The sequence below is a fragment of the Mytilus trossulus genome, chromosome 4 (assembly GCF_036588685.1).
Source record: "Mytilus trossulus isolate FHL-02 chromosome 4, PNRI_Mtr1.1.1.hap1, whole genome shotgun sequence".
Classification (NCBI taxonomy): domain Eukaryota; kingdom Metazoa; phylum Mollusca; class Bivalvia; order Mytilida; family Mytilidae; genus Mytilus; species Mytilus trossulus.
The window spans coordinates 61,431,466-61,450,084 of NC_086376.1; the positions used below are offsets into that span (position 1 = coordinate 61,431,466).

The 18,619-nt window shown below is 31.1% G+C and overlaps 1 protein-coding gene and 1 long non-coding RNA gene across 2 annotated transcripts in view; one reads left to right on the forward strand and one right to left on the reverse strand.

Moving 5' to 3' along the window:
- The first annotated feature begins 942 nt into the window (after positions 1–942).
- LOC134714059 (uncharacterized) lies at positions 943–2,086 on the forward strand. Its single transcript, XR_010106479.1, has 3 exons — positions 943–1,074; positions 1,548–1,606; positions 1,860–2,086. It is a non-coding gene; the product is annotated as an uncharacterized LOC134714059 (long non-coding RNA).
- An 8,364-nt stretch (positions 2,087–10,450) lies between these two features.
- Positions 10,451–18,619, reverse strand: part of LOC134716719 (uncharacterized) — a 41,935-nt gene continuing 33,766 nt past the window's right edge. The window contains exons 5-9 of the mRNA XM_063579723.1: positions 18,289–18,452; positions 16,209–16,526; positions 15,477–15,788; positions 14,673–14,996; positions 10,451–12,942 (exon numbers count right to left, since the gene is read on the reverse strand). Coding sequence (XP_063435793.1) covers positions 10,451–12,942; positions 14,673–14,996; positions 15,477–15,788; positions 16,209–16,526; positions 18,289–18,452 — 3,610 coding nt within the window. The remainder of the gene's footprint in view (positions 12,943–14,672; positions 14,997–15,476; positions 15,789–16,208; positions 16,527–18,288; positions 18,453–18,619) is intronic.

The window sequence follows — 18,619 nt, forward strand, 5'->3', positions numbered from 1 at the left end:
AAATGGTGTTTTGTTGTTGACTATAAAGATTCTAAAATTTTGAATTGATTACACTAATGTCATTGTGAAGACTTGTATGCAGGCTTTGGCTAAACCATGAAATGAAGTACCAACATAATTACAATTGTTCACCAAATAAGATGCTGAAAATGGCTCCTTTGATACATGTCAGGTTATGAAGCTTGAAGGAATATATATAAAAAACAAGATGTGGTATGAGTTCCAATGAGACAACTGTCCACAAGAGACCAAAATGACACAGACATTGAACAACTATAGGTCACCATACTGCCTTCAACAATGAGCAAAGCCTATACCGCATAGTCCGCTATAAAAGGCTCCGATATGACAATGTAATACAATTCAAACAAGAAAACTAACTGTTTATTTATTTATTATATTGACCAACAGCAGTCTTATAAATATAACCTAATTTATAATTTTAGATTTTTTTCCAGTAGACGGCCAGTCCCAAGTTTCAGTCCAGATGGCAGATGAGTAACAACTCCATGGAAGATGTTTTCTTAGATCTTCAACCAAGTCCACAGCTTTGCCATGTAAGCAATCAAGCAACAAGGATAGCAGCTGGAATGAAGTTTAATTATTACATTGATCTTCAACCAAGTCTGAGGCTTTGTCATGAAAGAAATAATGCAAGTATATTCTGTACATTATCAGGAAAAATGTGATAAAGTCTTATAATAAGGGTTATCTATAAGGCAACACACATTTTTGTTATTTTGCACATTTACAACACACAAAAAAGATATTTATCAGTTTGCTTAATGTATTTCCAGTACACAAATAAAATTTAATACCATGAAAAGTAAATCCTGATAGAATTTTTACTTCAAGTGCAATAAACTGCAAGAATGTCTCTTTCAGTGGGAGATAACTCACTATTACGCAATCAGAATACAAAATAGATTAATAAAAATTTAGGCTGGCAATTTAACAAATTAAATTTGTAAAATATGTAATTTGTGTCAATTTTAATTCCTTTTTAGGATAAAACAGTGCCAATGTTTTCATGAAAGGGAGTAAGACTTGTGGTATAATATACCTTAAATACAAGTACGTATATAATTCCTTTATTTAAACAAATTTTATCATACCGTCAATAAAAAGAAACAAACAATCAGCTATCACTGGGCTTGAAAACTTTTGGTCAGTTGTTTTAATGTTTAATTTATTAGTACTGGTAATTGAAAATGTCAACTACAACAAGATAGAGATCTTTGTCAGTTTTATTGGTGTTTTGTAGATAAGTTTATAGTGTACTAGTCATATATTTAACTTCAAAATGTCATTAACGCAAAATCTCCCCCTAAGCTGTCAAGGCTGAGAGGGATTCTCACTCTTTGAGGTTTATGAGGATGGAAAGTATGTTGTATTTGTTAGTGTTGTTGGGATGTTGTCACATTGATGTTTTCTCTGCATCTTCTTTTACCTTAAAATGTTTATATCTATTTCTATAAAATGTACATAAGTATACCAACAGTGATTCCTTTTTACTATTTTGAATGAATAAGTGTTTTATTTTTCAGGTTAGCATTACAGCTTGTACTTACAGATTGATGTTGGCTATTAGGGTATACTTTTAAAGGTAATGAAAGAATTATTTTATAGGTTTACAAAATTTTCTATCTAAGATCATGTAAATTCCCATGTGATTTTTATAATCTTTACAATTTAAGATTTTCTGGAATGATCTGTCAAGTTTTAGGAAGGGAAAAATTACTGTTTTCAAAAGTTTCTCTGCTTTAAATGCATGCATGTTATTCCCAGTTTGCTATTTTTTGCCTATTTCAGTTTCTTAAAATATGACAGAAAAATTGAAAAGTGTATTTCTTTTTCAGATAACAATTACCGTGGCTGAAGGATATAATTATGTGATTAATTACTCCTTAAAGATTATGTGAATGTTCTTAACATGTTGACAGCTGAGCACTCTCTCTTCACAAGACATCAGATTTAAAATCCCCATTCTGACACTGGACATGACTGCTGATTTGTATATCCTGCACTACCAAACGGAGGCCTTACATTTGCAAGAATTTTACTGCCAGTCTGTAGAAGACCAAGAGTGACCATATTTCCCTTTGGGGGCTTTCTAACTCTATGGAAGTTTCCACTTTCATACAAATCTTGCATAAACAAGAGAAAGAATGTAGTTGATAAATTCAAAAATAATAAATGTAAAGATTCTCCATTTTCAACAAGAGTGGAAGTTTTAATTAAGGTTAGTTTATTGTGTTTTGAATATTCACACAACTTTCTTTTTCTCTCTACCATTAAATGCTATGGATATTTTTTTAACTTGTGGCTCAACAGATAAAAAGGTTCTTATTAAGTTAACATTTACATTTGTTAAGAATGGAGAATCTAAAAATAACAAAAGTATTGTAAATATTTTTAGTATAGCAATGGTTTTATTTGGAAATCAAAAATATTATTGTCAAAATTGGTATAATGATACATTCAAGAGATTACACGTTGCAATATGTAAGAAATCCTTATTTACTACCAGTCACAGCCATTTCTTGACTAAATATCAAGTCTATATTGCTACAGGTACTCCGACTCAGTTTTAATGGATCATAAGATCAACAGGGTCAAGGGGAGGTAATGCACCTGTTCAATGCCTCATACTTTCTTTAGTGCACAGTTTACCAATATAACTTAGACATTCTCTTCTGTAATTTGAGCAGTACCTAAGAGTACTGAAACTGTTTTACAAAGCACCCATTAAACTTTTCATGCAAGCATCTTTGGCTGAATTTTTTACAAGTCCAAAAAATAGGAGAATATTGACGAAACAATGTCCTTACTTTCAGGGAATGTAAAATAATATAGCCTGGTCTTTAGACATTTCTCTTTTTATGTATTAAGGCATATATAAAAAAGGGGGTATATTATTGCTAATTTAGTGACATTTGTGTATTTTTTATTGCATTATGTTGCCAAAATCTCTATAAAATATTAAAATTGGATAAAAATTAAGAGGCTTTAAATTTTCTTAGTAATGTAAAATTGAACTTTCTGTACACTGTTCACATAAAACACAAAAAAAAAAAACCACAACAGCTATGATAAAATCTTAATTTCAGTCTTTTCATATTTCATATAATTTTTATTTGCTCATACATGGGTGACAAACTTATATAAAAGAGAGTTATCAAATCATCAGCTTCAAGTCTTTAAATAGACCCAAATCAAACATGATTTATCAATTTATAAACTTTGCAGAACAGTTGATATATCCTGGTCAATGCCCCATGTCCTCTGTAAATGGGATAACAATTATTTCTTTGATCCAAAGAATTGAATATAAAAAAGTAGGGGTATACAGTAATCAACTAATGCAAAGGTTATCTGATTTTGTTTCAGAAAAAAGTCAGTAAAATGGCTTTCATTTTATGATTGAAAAAATAAGGGGCTATAAAGGGGAGATAATTTTGACATAGTAGAAATTAGAATCCTGACTGCATAAGTAGTAGTTTGATATGAAAATTTCCATATTATTTTAAAGTAGGTATGAAAGTAAACTGGATCAAGAATGTTAAAATAAAATATGTTTTTGCAAATTTGGACGACAATTAATTGCAATTATGTACCATTTCAACAATAGATATAGTACAGACTTGCAAATCCATACCATTACATCACAGGAAGTAGTATGGTTGTCTGAGCGAAGCCAATTGGAAGTACGTACCTCTTAGTGAAGCTAATTGGGAGCACACCCTCTGTCTTGTTGCGAAGCTGATTGGAAGCAGTACATATATACCTCTGTCTGCAAAAGCTAATTAGAAGTAGTACCCCTGACAGAGAGGTCCCAATTAGAAGTACGTAACTCTGAGGGAAGCCAATTGGAAGCATGTACCTCTGCAAAATTTGATTAAACAATATTCAACAAATTCTATTTAACATTCTTTTCAAAGTTTGATGTCATAACAACTCTCATTTTCTATTTGTAATTACTCCCCTTGTTGATATTGTGACGTGCAAATTATCACTTCACCATTTTGTACTTGCCTATGGTTTATATCCTGATGAAGATGCACTAGAAACAGAAACATGTAGATAGTTTTTAATTTACTACAGCACATCCTCAAGTACTAGTATTGTTATAATTGAGGGCCAAATTTTTTTAAGTCAATTATTAAGGTGCATAATTTTAGTTTATGCATCTTTAAATGATAACTTATCTTACTATAACTTTTTGACAGCCAAGGTTAATTAAGATCTATAGGGAGGCTGATATAAGTTTGCCCCACTTACGATAGAAAAGGGGCATTATGTTTTCTGGTCTGTGCATCTGTTTGTCTGTCTGTCCCGCTTAAGAAAGTTTTTGGTCAAGGTAGTTTTTGATGAAGTTGAAGTCCAATCAACTTGAAACTTAGTACACATGTTCTCTATGATATAATCTTTCAAATTTAAAGCCAAATTAAAGTTTTTATCTCAATTTCTTGGTCCACTGAACATAGAAAATGAAAGCGCAAAGTTCAGGTTAAAGGTTTGGTCAAGGTAGTTTTTGATGAAGTCGAAGTCCATTCAACTTGAAACTTAGTACCCATGCTCCCCATGATATCTTTCTAATTTTAATGCCAAATTAAAGTTTTGATCCCAATTTGATGGTCAACTGAACATGGAAAATTATATTGTGAGTTGGGAATCTGGTTAAGTTAAACTGTCAGAGGATGGGGTAGAATAATCAGTTCTTAGTTAATGAGTTCATAAGAATAGAATTTGCAATCCTATCAGTTTGTTAATTTTTATTTGTGGTCTTGAAAAATCATGATATCTTTGAAATAAAATAATTACTCATGCTACCAAATTTGTTATGAAGAAGTTAAAATTGAAAATGGAAATCCTTATTTTTTTTTCGAACAGTTTTGAATTATGAACCTCATGTATACTTTAAAAATTTGATTTTAATAAACGAAGAAAAAAGTTGTGATAATTTTCAGTTTAAATTCAAATTGTAGATTTGACATGATAAATTACCAAATTTGTTGTTTTTCTAAACAACTCCCTAGTAAGCTTTTGATTAGAAAATCTTGAAAAAGAAAAAGAAAAAAAAGTGTACTGGCAGTGAAAGGATAAATCATTTTAATTAGTATGAATTCAAAGTTTTCCAATGTTTATAGCTGCTTAACTAGGCATTGATATTTGTTTACTTGACAAAAAGAGGATTTTTATTTTCAGTCTTCGGGTTATTTATTTAAAAATGGATTTCCTGAAAGTTGGCTTTTGAGGCTTGAACTTCTTTTCTTTACACTATTGAACCTTAACCAAAAAGATACACTAGTTTTCTCTGCCAATTAAAAGTGGTGTGTTTACTAGCAACTCGAAAAGATTTGCTATTTCAGTTATTGTTTGGATATACAAGATAAATATTTTTTATTTATACTGGTTTTTTTTTCAATATAGCCTCAACATATCATATTCAAATATTACTAAATTTTCTATTATAGCTTTAGATTTTACAATAGACATATTACATTTTGTTTTTTTATGCATAATATAAGATATGTTTGTCATTTTATTACACATGTTTAAATACTGTACATATGTTTATTTTATACCTTTTTTTTTAATTCGTCCCTTTATTTGTAAGTTAACAAACTAGCATCTTTTCTCTTATTAATTTAATATAATTTTATCAAATTATTTCTCACAATATCTTTTTATTGTTGCTTTAAAGCAAACACCAATTGCTTTCATTTGTTTAAAATCATTCAACATATTCAGATTTTAATTGTAAACAATTTTGCAGATTGAAAAATAATTCAATCCATATATTGGAGAAAGAAAAACCAAGGAAATAAATTTCCCTGAATGCATACCAACACAAATTCAAGTCCACTATCAAACTCCCACATTGACCTCACTAATTACACATTAAATCATATACAGTTTGTACCATCAAGCTTCAGTTTCTACAGAACTTCTTTGAAATTTTATCTCTATTTTTTCCATCATGTCAGCATTAATAAAAACGATAACCACTTCCCCTAAAAAAATGATAGTTAACCATGCCAAAATTAAAGTAACTTGCATCTTTCAGAAATTGTTTAAATCAATAAAAATCAGTTTAGATAAAACTATGCCTTTAAATGAAATAAAGAAGAATGGTCATTATTAAATCCGTGTATAAAAAATTGTGCTTATTTTATATAAAAAAAAAACAACTACCAACAATCTAAAACTTACAGCAATCCTATCAATTAATACTTAGAAATACATTGTACTAGGAACAAATCATACTTATTATATCAAACATTACAAACTATATATATATCACCATACAAAATCAGAAACTTTATCATATTTATAGAGTCTATTATCTTTTGATCAGTTATCAGTATTATTCCTTCAAAGAAAATATTAATTCTTCTAATCATATAAATCATTAATTTTGTTTCACATAAACTCTTATTAAATCATTCACAAGTACAGCTACAATCCACTATTCAACCATATTTTATGTAAAAAAACACACGTTTTGGTTAAACTAAAAATTGAAATGAATGAGCCATGAATACATGTCTAATCTATAAAAGTATTCAAATGTAAATTGAAAAGATGTACTAAAGGGACGAAACTCACAAGGCCAAACTGACACATTAAATTGATTTTTCCATTAAAATATTTTGTTATTTATTTCATAAATAAAATTTATGTTTATCACATATTCAAAATTATCTCTAAAACAATTTTTCACTATTTAGACTTTTCTACATTTTAGACTTAGTCAACCTAGCCTTGGGGGTATAGGCAGTACTATCTTTTCAAAGTTCGAGATCAAATTTTTATATTTTTTATTTGCACAGTCACCAGACTCTCATTCACTGGATTTCAACCAATTGAGTTTTAATTTTTTGTTGTTAATGATATTGATGTGTGAAACACCTACTGATGAGTCCTATTCACACATCCTTATTACAATAATTTGTTACCAATTTCTATTCATTCCAGATTTTGATCTTTTACAACCTTACTACTACCTACATAATTCACATCTTGCAATAATTTTCCCATTAAAAGTGCATAATAAAACAGTACCTATAGTCTGAGCTATAGTCTAATAAATGCCCTTAAACACGTATTATATCAATAACTGCATTAACAGTTTCTAATCATTATTCATTCAAAACCATTTTATTATACTACTGTCTCATACACATATTATCAGATTATAGTATACTACAGTACTACAGTAGAAAGAAAAAACTACAGTGGCAAAAATGTAGTTACAAATAATTTTTTCAATATAGTGGAAGCGATTAGTTGTTATTTAGGTATTTAGTAGCATTATAATTAAAATTTGCTGGTGTTTCATAGAATTATGGTTGAAAATATTTTGAAAACCTTCACTTTCTGCCCAGAGTGTCGAATTTCTTTTTATATACTCTAAATTATATATTTTTACATGATCATGTATTTTGTTTTGATTAGTTCTCCTTTTTTATAAACTTACCTGGCCCAAAGGGCCAAGTTAGCTTTTCCCATCACTTGGCGTCCATCATCGTCCGGCGTTGTCCGTTATCCGTCTTCCATCGTCGTTAACTTTTACAAAAATCTTCTCCTCTGAAACTACTGGGCCAAATTAACCCAAACTTTGCCGAAATCATCATTGGGGTATCTAGTTTAAAAAATGTGTCTGGTGACCCGGCAAACCAACCAAGATGGCATACTTTGGTCTATGTGAATATTAAATAAAGGACGCAGACGGATTCATCACAAAATTGCGTTTTGATGATGGTGATGTGTTTGTACATCTTACTTAATTTACTTAACATTCTTGCTGCTTACAATTATCTCTATCTATAATGAACTTGTAGTTTCAGTGGAAAATTGTTAAAAATTTACTGTAAAGGACAATAACTCCTTAGGGGGTCAATTGACCATTTCGGTCATTTTGACTTATTTGTTAATCTTACTTTGCTGAACATTATTGCTGTTTACAGTTTATCTCTATCTATAATAATATTCTAGATAATAACCAAAAATAGCAAAATTTAGTTTGTATAGTTATTCAAATGCATAAGGTTGACATGAGATTATTTCTCTAGTACCGGTACAAGTTACTGAATTCATATTGCATATATATATAGTGCATGTTTATATTGATAATTTGTCTTATTAAATCGGCAGCTCACAATATGCATTTCTGAGCTAGTCAACAAAATAAGTTTGTGTTGTGTTTTTCTTTTAGGAGTTAAAGGTTAAATGTAGTTAAAAGAAGACGAATACATGGATGGAGAGTTGTCTCATTGGCACTCACACCACATCTTCCTATATCTAATTATTAAGATCTGATGTCCTTCAAGCTGTCTGAGTTGTTGATGAAAATAAGAGGTGGTATGATTTCCATTTAGACTCAACTCTCCAAAACACCAAATGACACTAAAATTAGCAATCATAGGTTACAGTACAGTCTTCAATAATGAGCAAACCCCATATCGCATAGTCAGCTACAAAAGGCCTTGAAATTACAAATGTAAAACAATTCAATCATTTTAAAAAGAAGATGTAGTATGATTGCCAATGAGACAACTCGATCTCCACAAGAGACTAAAATGACACAGAAGTTAACAACTATAGGTCACTGTATGGCCTTCAATAATGAGCAAAGCCCATACTGCAAAGACAGCCTATATATTTGAGGGTAAGAAGTAAGATTATATATATAGGTATCAAAGGCTTATAATTTAATACGCCAGATGTGCGTATATGTATACCATTTTTTCCGCAAGGTTATTGTTTTCTGTTTTCTGTTTGATTAAATTGATAATTAAGATCCATTTTATTACATCCAGTGAGCTGTTTATTTGGAAATTCCAAATGGCAGACAGGGTTTAAGAACATGCCTTGTTCAACCTGCTAGTCAAATGCATTTTGTTGAAATAAGCTTTTTCACTTTTTTGGTCTTTTGGAAAATGCTGTTTGTGCTGTATTTAGACCCCTGTCAAGAAATTTGTTTTGCATGCACACATAAAGTCGTTTAAAAATTGTGGTTTTTATCCAATGCAATCATGTTTCAAATTTGTTTTCAATTTAGACTTATATTTTTTGCGTGTCCATCAATCCCTATGTGCTTCTGAAAAGTATAGCAATGTTTGTGAGAGTAGCAGTTCTCATGAATATTCAAATATGACATCAGTTTTGGGATATCTCATTTAAATCTTTTGTCAACAATAACTGCTAAATAACTATGAAGGCTAAATAAACTGCCAAAAACAGCCATGGAATGCTATATGAATGCCAATATGCAAATTAAGCATTGCCTTGATAGGTAAACTGTGAATGCTAATGAACAGCTATCAAGTAAGAACTGTGAATGCTATTAAACTGCTTTAGAACTGCTGTCCAAAAGTCTAAAGTAGTTTAAAAGGCTTTAAATATAGGTTGAAATATGAAAAAATATTCTATTTTCATTTTAGTAACATTTGAAAATGCCTATACCAAGTCAGGAATATGACAGTTGTTGCCCATTCGTTTTTGATGTGTTTTGTCGTTTGATTTTGCCATGTGATTAGGGATTTTCCATTTAATTTTCCAGTGAATTCAGTATTTTTTGTGATTTTGCTTTTTATTATGAAAATTAATCAAAAAGAATAAATAAAAGAAAGGGGTATCCGCTGCATATGTGTCTATTTGATTTCATGATAACTTTAATTTATAAGAATCTTCCAATGATTTAGAAAAAAAAGAAACTATATTGTTATAGAAAAGATATTGCATGCATTTTGATATATTAGCATGAAGTTCAAAACCAACCAAATGCGGAATCGGTTTGGTGTGGATTATCTGTGACACTAATAGGGATTCAGTTTCAGAAAAGTTAGGTCTGTCGCTTCTCAAAAGGAAGTAGACCGTTTTGTGCCTGTGATTAGTCAATATCATATCTGGTTGTATATGTCGGACTATCGGACCGTCAGACTATAAAACTGTCTATCAAACCATCGGACCATTGAACTGTCAGACTATAGAACTGTCCGACTGTCGAGCGGACCCCCTAAGGATAGTTCAGCCCAAGTTTTGGTGTAATGGTTGCATTGAGGAGAAGATCTTTGAAAAAGTTTACATCCTTAATCTTGATTGAATGGACTGCTAAGGGAATTGAAGGGTTGACAGAAGCTCATATGACCTTTTAAGCTTGAAGAGGTAAAAGTGTCACCTTGTACCAGTATATAAGAGGATAATCAGCTCATAAATATTGACAAAAGAGAAATCCATGTTCATGGAAACTTTTTCCAGATTTTCATTTGCTATTTGTTCAACTTGGATTACTGTAACATTACAAGTTACTCAATTATATCTTTAATGCAACATATGAGGAGTTTTATCTTCTAAGTTATAAAATATTATAATATAATATACTAGTAGTACTATATTATCTATATATGTAAATGATACTGCCACAATGCGGAAAATGAATGATTCATAGTTCTGTTGTCATTTCTGGCATTTCATTTGGAATATCAATTTCTTCTTGATAGGATAAAGTTGATTTGACTGAATCTCTCAAATTATTTCTTTTGTTTTTGAAAGTGTTTGATCTTGAAGATAGAAAATCACTTGATTTGACGATTGAATCTTCTACACCCCTTGTTCTTGTTTTAAAATTGTTTGAACTTGTTTGAAAATCACTTGATTTGTTGATTGAATCTTCTTCACCCCTTGTTTTTGTTTTAAAATTGTTTGGACTTTGTATAAAATCATTGTTATCTCCATTAATAAAACTGCCAGGGCAAACACCATTTATGACAGTACTTTCATTGTCTCTTGATTGGTCTTCATCTATATTTTTCCTCTGAGTTTGTGAGTCAACTAAAGATAAATAAGTTCTTGTAGAATCATTCAAACTTTTATCTCCATTAATAAAACTGCCAGGGCAAACACCATTTATGACAGTACTTTCATTGTCTCTTGATTGGTCTTCATCTATATTTTTCCTCTGAGTTTGTGAGTCAACTAAAGATAAATAAGTTCTTGTAGAATCATTCAAACTTTTATCTCCATTAATAAAACTGCCAGGGCAAACACCATTTATGACAGTACTTTCATTGTCTCTTGATTGGTCTTCATCTATATTTTTCCTCTGAGTTTGTGAGTCAACTAAAGATAAATAAGTTCTTGTAGAATCATTCAAACTTTTATCTCCATTAATAAAACTGCCAGGGCAAACACCATTTATGACAGTACTTTCATTGTCTCTTGATTGGTCTTCATCTATATTTTTCCTCTGAGTTTGTGAGTCAAATAAAGATACATAAGTTCTTGCAGAATCATTAAAAGTGGCATCTCCATTAATAATACAACCAGGACAAACATATTTTTTGTCCATCACTGTTCCTGTGACGTGTCCCATATTTTTTCTGTCTGATCCTTCAAAAGCAACAGTTGAATAATAGTGTCTATCAACTGTATTACATCTCTCACAGTTTGGGATTGCATTCCTATTAATTTCATTCTTTTTAACTTTATTTTTATCATTTACATGGCTACTTTCTGGCTGATTTCGATTCTCTTTTGAAACCGGTACCATATATCCATCATGACTAATAGGATTTACATTATCTTTGATGCTGGCATATCTTGGATCTGATATACCACTTGATCTCAGGTCCTGATTTTCCTGAGATGGCCTCTGTATTTCTAGTACATGTAATGATAAGGGATTTTCAGCATGGACTGATCCATCACTTAACTGTCTGATAATATTAGCATTGCTAAATGAATGTTGACTAAATGAATTTCTTTGCCATTTCCTTTTTCTGAAACCTTGTCTGCATTTAATAAGGACAATAATTAAAATGACCACTACTATAAAGCACAACACTGTTACCACTATCCATACCCATGTAATGTTTTTATTTTCCTTTGATTGACTACCAATTATCATTGTAGAACTTCCTGTTGAAATGTCAGTTGATGAATATAAACTTTTCAGTTCAGAAGTTGAACTTTCTATTGAAACTTCTGTTGAACTTAAACGATCTGGTTCAGGAGTAAGAGTTAAACTTTCTGTTGAAATTTCAGTTGTTGAACTTAAACTTTCTGGTTCAGTAGTAAGAGTTGAACTTACAGATGAAATGGTTGAACTTAAACTTTCTGGTTCAGTGGTAAGAGTTGAACTTTCTGTTGAAATGGTAATTGTTGAACTTAAACTCTCTGGTTCAGTATAAAGTGTTGAACTTTCTGTTGAAATGGCAAATGTTGAACTTAAACTTTCTGGTTCAGTTGAAATTGAAATGTCAGTTGTTGTACTTAAATCTTCTTGATCAAGAGTAAGAGTTGAAATTACAGATGAAATGGCAATTGTTGAACTTAAACTTTCTAGTTCAGTGGAAAGAGTTGAACTTTCTGTTGAAATTTCAGTTGTTGAACCTAAACCTTCTGGTTCAGTGGTAAGAGTCGAACTTACAGATGAAATGACAGTTGTTGAACTTATAGTTGAAATGGCAATTGTTGAGTTTAAACTTTCTAGTTCAGTAGAAAGAGTTGAACTTTCTGTTGAAATGGCAAATATTGAACTTAAACTTTCTGGTTCAGTTGAACTTGAAATGTCAGTTGTTGTACTTATATCTTCTTGTTCAGGAGTAAGAGTTGAACTTTCTGTTGAAATGGCAAATATTGAACTTAAACTTTCTGGTTGAGTTGAACTTGAAATGTCAGTTGTTGTACTTATATCTTCTTGTTCAGGAGTAAGAGTTGAACTTTCTGTTGAAATGGCAAATGTTGAACTTAAACTTTCTGGTTCAGTTGAACTTGAAATGTCAGTTGTTGTACTTAAATCTTCTTGTTCAGGAGTAAGAGTTGAACTTAAAGTTTCTGGTTCAGGAGATAGGGTTGAACTTTCTGTTGAAATGGCAAGTGTTGAACTTAAACTTTCTGGTTCAGGACTACTTATAACACTTGTAGTTTCAGTTACTGTAAAAAAAAAAAGAATGTGTTGGTGTTACCATAAGAACTGGCACATTTCCCAAACCAATACAAGTGGAAATTACAGAAGATAGCAATATTAGTACAAAATTTCTTAAAAAGGATAAGGTCTGTTTTTGTTACTGGGTGAGTTGAGGGGGGTTAACTTTCTTGTTATTATTTAAATATTGTAATTATTATTCATTTTACAGGTGATTTTACAACAATTTTTTATTTTTTAGTGCCTGCGCCAACGTGACCCAGGATCTTTTTTTATTCCAATGTCATGAAAACTGTTTTTGCTGTCTAAATAGCCATATTTTTTCTGGGTCACGTAGGCGCAAGGTATTAAATTTTGTGAAGCAATGGCCAAAAACCGTTATTTTTCCTTTTGATGGTGTTTTTGATGCCCTTTTACCCCCTAAGCCCACCCATTTTCTGAAATAAATGGTTTTGAAGTTCATCCAAACAAACTTCAAATCTAAGGGAACATTTTAAGTGTTAAGTAGCTTTCCAAAACAAAATTTAGAAAATGAGAAAATAGTGGGCCAAAAACAGGCCTTATCGTACCTTGTCCTTTGACAATTATTAATTCTTAATGATGTGTATTTATATAGAAACATTGCTCTTGTTTCCTGTTCCCATTGTTGAGTTACTTGTATAACTTCCTATTTATTTATTCTTAAAGACATACATAAAAAAATCTTTAATGATTGTGCTTACACTAAAACCATTATCTAACCTGAGTTATCTGCCATTTTTCCAAGATTTTTGTTTCTGAGGTCTTTTGAAAAACAGCACAAAAATTCTGTTTTAGATAGATATAGGAAGATGTGGTGTGAGTGCCAATGAGACAACTCTCCATCCAAATAACAATTTAAAAAGTAAACCATTATAGGTTAAAGTACGGCCTTCAACACGGAGCCTTGGCTCACACCGAACAACTTTTAGTTTATTTGTTGTACAAACTTATAGTGTGTGTTTCTATGTTGTGATATTACACTATTGTTTCAGTTAAAGGCGAAAGGTTTGGTATCATTAAAACCTGCAATTGTTTGTATCTGTCCCATTTCAAGAATCTAATGTTCAGTATTTGTTATTTTTTGATGTGGTTCATAAGTGTGTCAAGTTTCTTGATTATCTATATAGATTAGACAGTTGATTTTCCTGTTTGAATGGTTTTACACTAGGTATTTTTTGGGGCCCTTTTTAGCTTGCTGTTCGGTGAGCCAAGGCTCTGTGTTGAAGACCGTACCTTGACCTATAATGTTTACTTTAATGAATTGTGACTTGGACGGAGAGTTCTCTCATTGGCACTCATACCACATCTTCCTATATCTAATTAATCATGATCAATTAACTATTTACTCTATATTACAACATTGTTTTGATAAAAAAAACAACGTTTTATCCTTTATCTTGAATCAAGGATTCACATTACAAATTTTTGCTTGAAAACAGTTTAATTGTTAAAACAGAAAATCAAACTTTAAAGTAAAGAACATTACTGAGGGAGGGGAGGAGGGGTCCTGATCCCGAAATCCGTGGTTGAAAAACACGACATCCCAAGGTCCCAAAATTCGAAAAAAGAATTCCAGGATCCCGAAATCCCGAAATCCCGAGCTTAAACACATCTGATCCCAGAGTCCCTATAAAGGTCCTATCCCCCTTCATTACTCTGCTGGAGTGTAGATTATGAGAGAACTACATCTTTTAGAACATATGCAACTAGTACTTACCCAATGGCAGGCAGGAGACACCAGCATCTTTACTGTGATCTTTACAGGATGAAGCAGAAACTCCCCATCCTAAGTTTGGACAATCAAATATATCTGATTCCGTACCATCACACTGTAGACCATCCATTAATACAGATCCATTACCTTGGCCATGGTAAGATGAAATGTGTATTGAACCCTTACCCAAACCAAGCTGCTGACAAACTACATTAGCATCATACTGAGACCATTTGTTGTCACAGATTGTCCCCCATACTCCATCTCTTGCTACTTCCACTCGACCTTCAGAAGGTGAATTCCCTCCAACTAGTCTGACATCCATACCTATAAAGAAGTTTGCATATATATGTAAAATGGTTATATGATAATAATCATTTATAAATCATTTGAAATTAAAAAAAAGTTAAAATTGTCCTTGTTAGACGTATTAATTAGTTAATGGCCTCGATTGGTTGTATTCTATTAAAGGCACATATCTAGGCCAAAACAAATGAACTTTTTGACAACTTGTAATGGGAGATAACTCAACCTTTTCATTAGACTTGAATAAGTTAAAACATTCCTTGAGTTTTGTACACATTTTATGCATTATCATTTTGATATCCTTTTGATTAAATCAAGTTAAGCCTTTTGCTTGTTCTGAAGAAATATTTGTGCATTGACATAACATAGAGCTTCAAATGAGTTTGTACTGTGAAGACTTGAAATGTTCCTCCCCTCACCTTCCAAATAAGTGCAAGTTAAAAAAATAAAGCCTGATTTAACAATGGTGTTGTATATATAAAGTAACCTGAGTGATCTTACCAGTCCCATTGTAACAAATAACACCAGCTGGTTGTAAATTAGAGGAACACTGTGTTGTTAGATTCATTGAAAAGCTACAATCATATATTGATGCTTCATTTCCCGAACATTCAACTTTTGTCAGCCAGATAGGATCAATCTGTGAAAGGAGCTTCAATGTTCCAAATATCTGTCCATTCAAATAACCATTTTGATGACAGATAACTTTGGCATCATTATCATCCCAGCCATCCTGGCACACTGTTCCCCGAATTCCATACTGTAATACCCTCACTTCCCCACTGTCCAAATTATCTATGTATATCTGGAAATCTGTAATTTAAAATCTCTGCTCAAAATAATTGCAGAACTTTACTGAAAGTATCAATTCTACTTTTGACTTTCTATTTTGCATACTAACCTATAGATAGTGTGAAGAGTTAAAAATAAAACGTAATAGAAAATTTGTTAATAAAATTAAACATGATGAAAAAAATATCATCATTGTCCCTGCATAGTATTCATGTAAGTTTAAATTGATTAGTACAGTAAACTAGATGATTGTCTCCCCTTTCAAAGCTTTATTGATGCTAATATATTAACATACAACACAGTTATATCTTCAATTTTCAATGAAAACAAGGGCTGTTAAACAATAATCCATTTTGAGCAGTACAATCAACTTAACAATTATCTCCCCTTATCTTCAATTTAAATTTTTTTTTAACTTCAATATACATCAAAGGTATTTACCATCAGTAACATTTTGTCTGATGCATACAACACTAGCATATTCTGAATATTTGCATTTTCCAATTGTATGGGGACAGTCTAAAATATCAGTCTCATTCCCATGGCAACTTATATCTGTTGTGAAGCCTGAGTATGGTGATCGTCCAAATATTCCAGATGATAAAACTCTAGCTCTGGCATATCCAAGTTGTCTACAGACAACAGCTGCATCTTCTTGGTCAAATTTAGAAGTACATAAATTTGTCCATTGTCTTCCTTGATAAACCTCTACTCTTCCCATTGTAATATTGTCATTTGTTTCTCCCCCTGATAGGCGCACTAAAATATATGTATTTATATCTTTTTTACTCAGTCATTGTACATAAAATATATCTTATTTAGTTTTATTAACCAACTAAGTCCAAAAATTACCTTTTATTAAAAATTACATTTTTTCTGTACTGTAATGGCCCTAGGTTTTTTCTGTAATGGCCCTGTATTAATGCCCAGTTTGTCTGTATTAAGCCCAGTTAGGATTTTTAATAAAGTTAATAAAATTAAGTTGTAAAGAGTATAATACCTTTTTGTATTTTATTTGATTTAGTAACCAGCAACCAACATTAAAGAACCATATATAGGGATCACTGTTCATCCTGTTTTTCAACACCTAACTTCTTTCAACTTAATATCTTGGATATTTTGTATATTTAAAGCTTTAACATGGTGAAGTACAAACTATTTTTTTCAATCTAAACTGTCATTAAAAGATTTAGAGGGTACATCAAGTTGGTAGCAACACATATACTTTTGTTCCGTTGGTTAATAAATGTATTAAGAAATGGGTGTTTTTATAATGGCCCTGTTATATATCCTTGGTCAGTTATAATGGCCTCAGGTGTCTGTAATGGCCCTCGGCGTTGCCTCAGGCCATTACAGACTTCCTTGACCATTATTACAGACCTTGGACATATAACAAGTCCATTATAAAAACACCCATTTCTTAATACTATAATAAAATGCTAATTGTTGTTTGTTACTGAATATTATATTTGTTTTGTACAAAAATCATGTCGTTAGTTTCATCATTTGAATTGTATTACATTTGCATTGTAAAAGACTATTAGAATTTGCTATGTATTGTTTCTGGTGAATAGTTATCTTGTTGGCTATCATACCACATCTTCATATTTTTATAAATATATCAAAAAAGAATTTAAGAAAATTTTGATATTTCTTAATTAGTAAATAATATATCATTTAAAGTTAATTCAAAAACTTTAAACGTTATCATGATTGTGTTGCTGGTATGGGTAACTTTTTAAGGAATGTCAAATATTTCAATGGGGTGTAATTTTAGGAGGTATTAACATGCCAATGAAAACTCATTTACCATATGTGGTCACATTGTAAAGGAGTAGGGGCATTAAGGCCTAGTTTTGGCCCAAGAAAATAAAATGTTTGATAACCATTTCAAATTGGCACATAATGTTTAGAAATGCATAGGGTCAAGAAATATAAATTAAAAACAGAAAGATTTTTATTTGATGATGTCACAATTACGTCATAATATGTATTGTTTTCACAAAAACGATGAAAAATGCAGAATTTATGCAGTATTCTATCATTATTTCTGTTGAGGAAACATCCTGCGCAGCCGAGAAACAACAAAATAATTTAACATAAGCTTTATTATAACTATTGGCATAATCTCACCAAATATAAAGTTGTTTCTTGGGTGCGCACATACTTTTTCAATCTAAAATTTATTTTAAATTAAATGAAAAAACAAGGAAAATCACGAAATTTAACAAAATATGCAAATAAGGTCATGATTCATTGCCATGGTAACTTGTTCGATGCAATTTTTTTTTTTCTTAGTACCTTATACCTTAGTCAAGTTTTCAGTAATTTAAAAATATGTATGATTACTTTAAAATTTGCAGTAATTTTTGGGCCAAATAAGGGCCTTATTGCCTTTGATTTCTGTGTTCTTGATAAAAGTATTAGTAAATCTTTTTTTTTTTGGAGACAAACATTCAAAGATTAATAAAATAATGTGACTAAACATAGCTGTATACAGCAGCCATTTTTATGTGCATACCACTTCCATAACACAAGACTCCTGCATCATGACTGTGGTCAAGACAGTCTTCATCAACAATTTTTCTCCAGCCTGAACTTGGACAATCTGTGATCAATGTTTCCTTCCCTGTACACTGTAGGCCTGACATATAAACTGTTCCGTTGCCTGGTAGAACAGGTCCACTAAAATATGAAATAATCAAAAACTTGGGAAAAAAGCACATATTTAATTATTCTAAATCAGAACAAAAGTAATTAATTCTCACAGTGCACACCTTTTTTTTTCTATCTCTCATTCATTCAAGCTACTTCACTTTAACAAAAAAAAAGCTAACTTTGTAATGAAAATT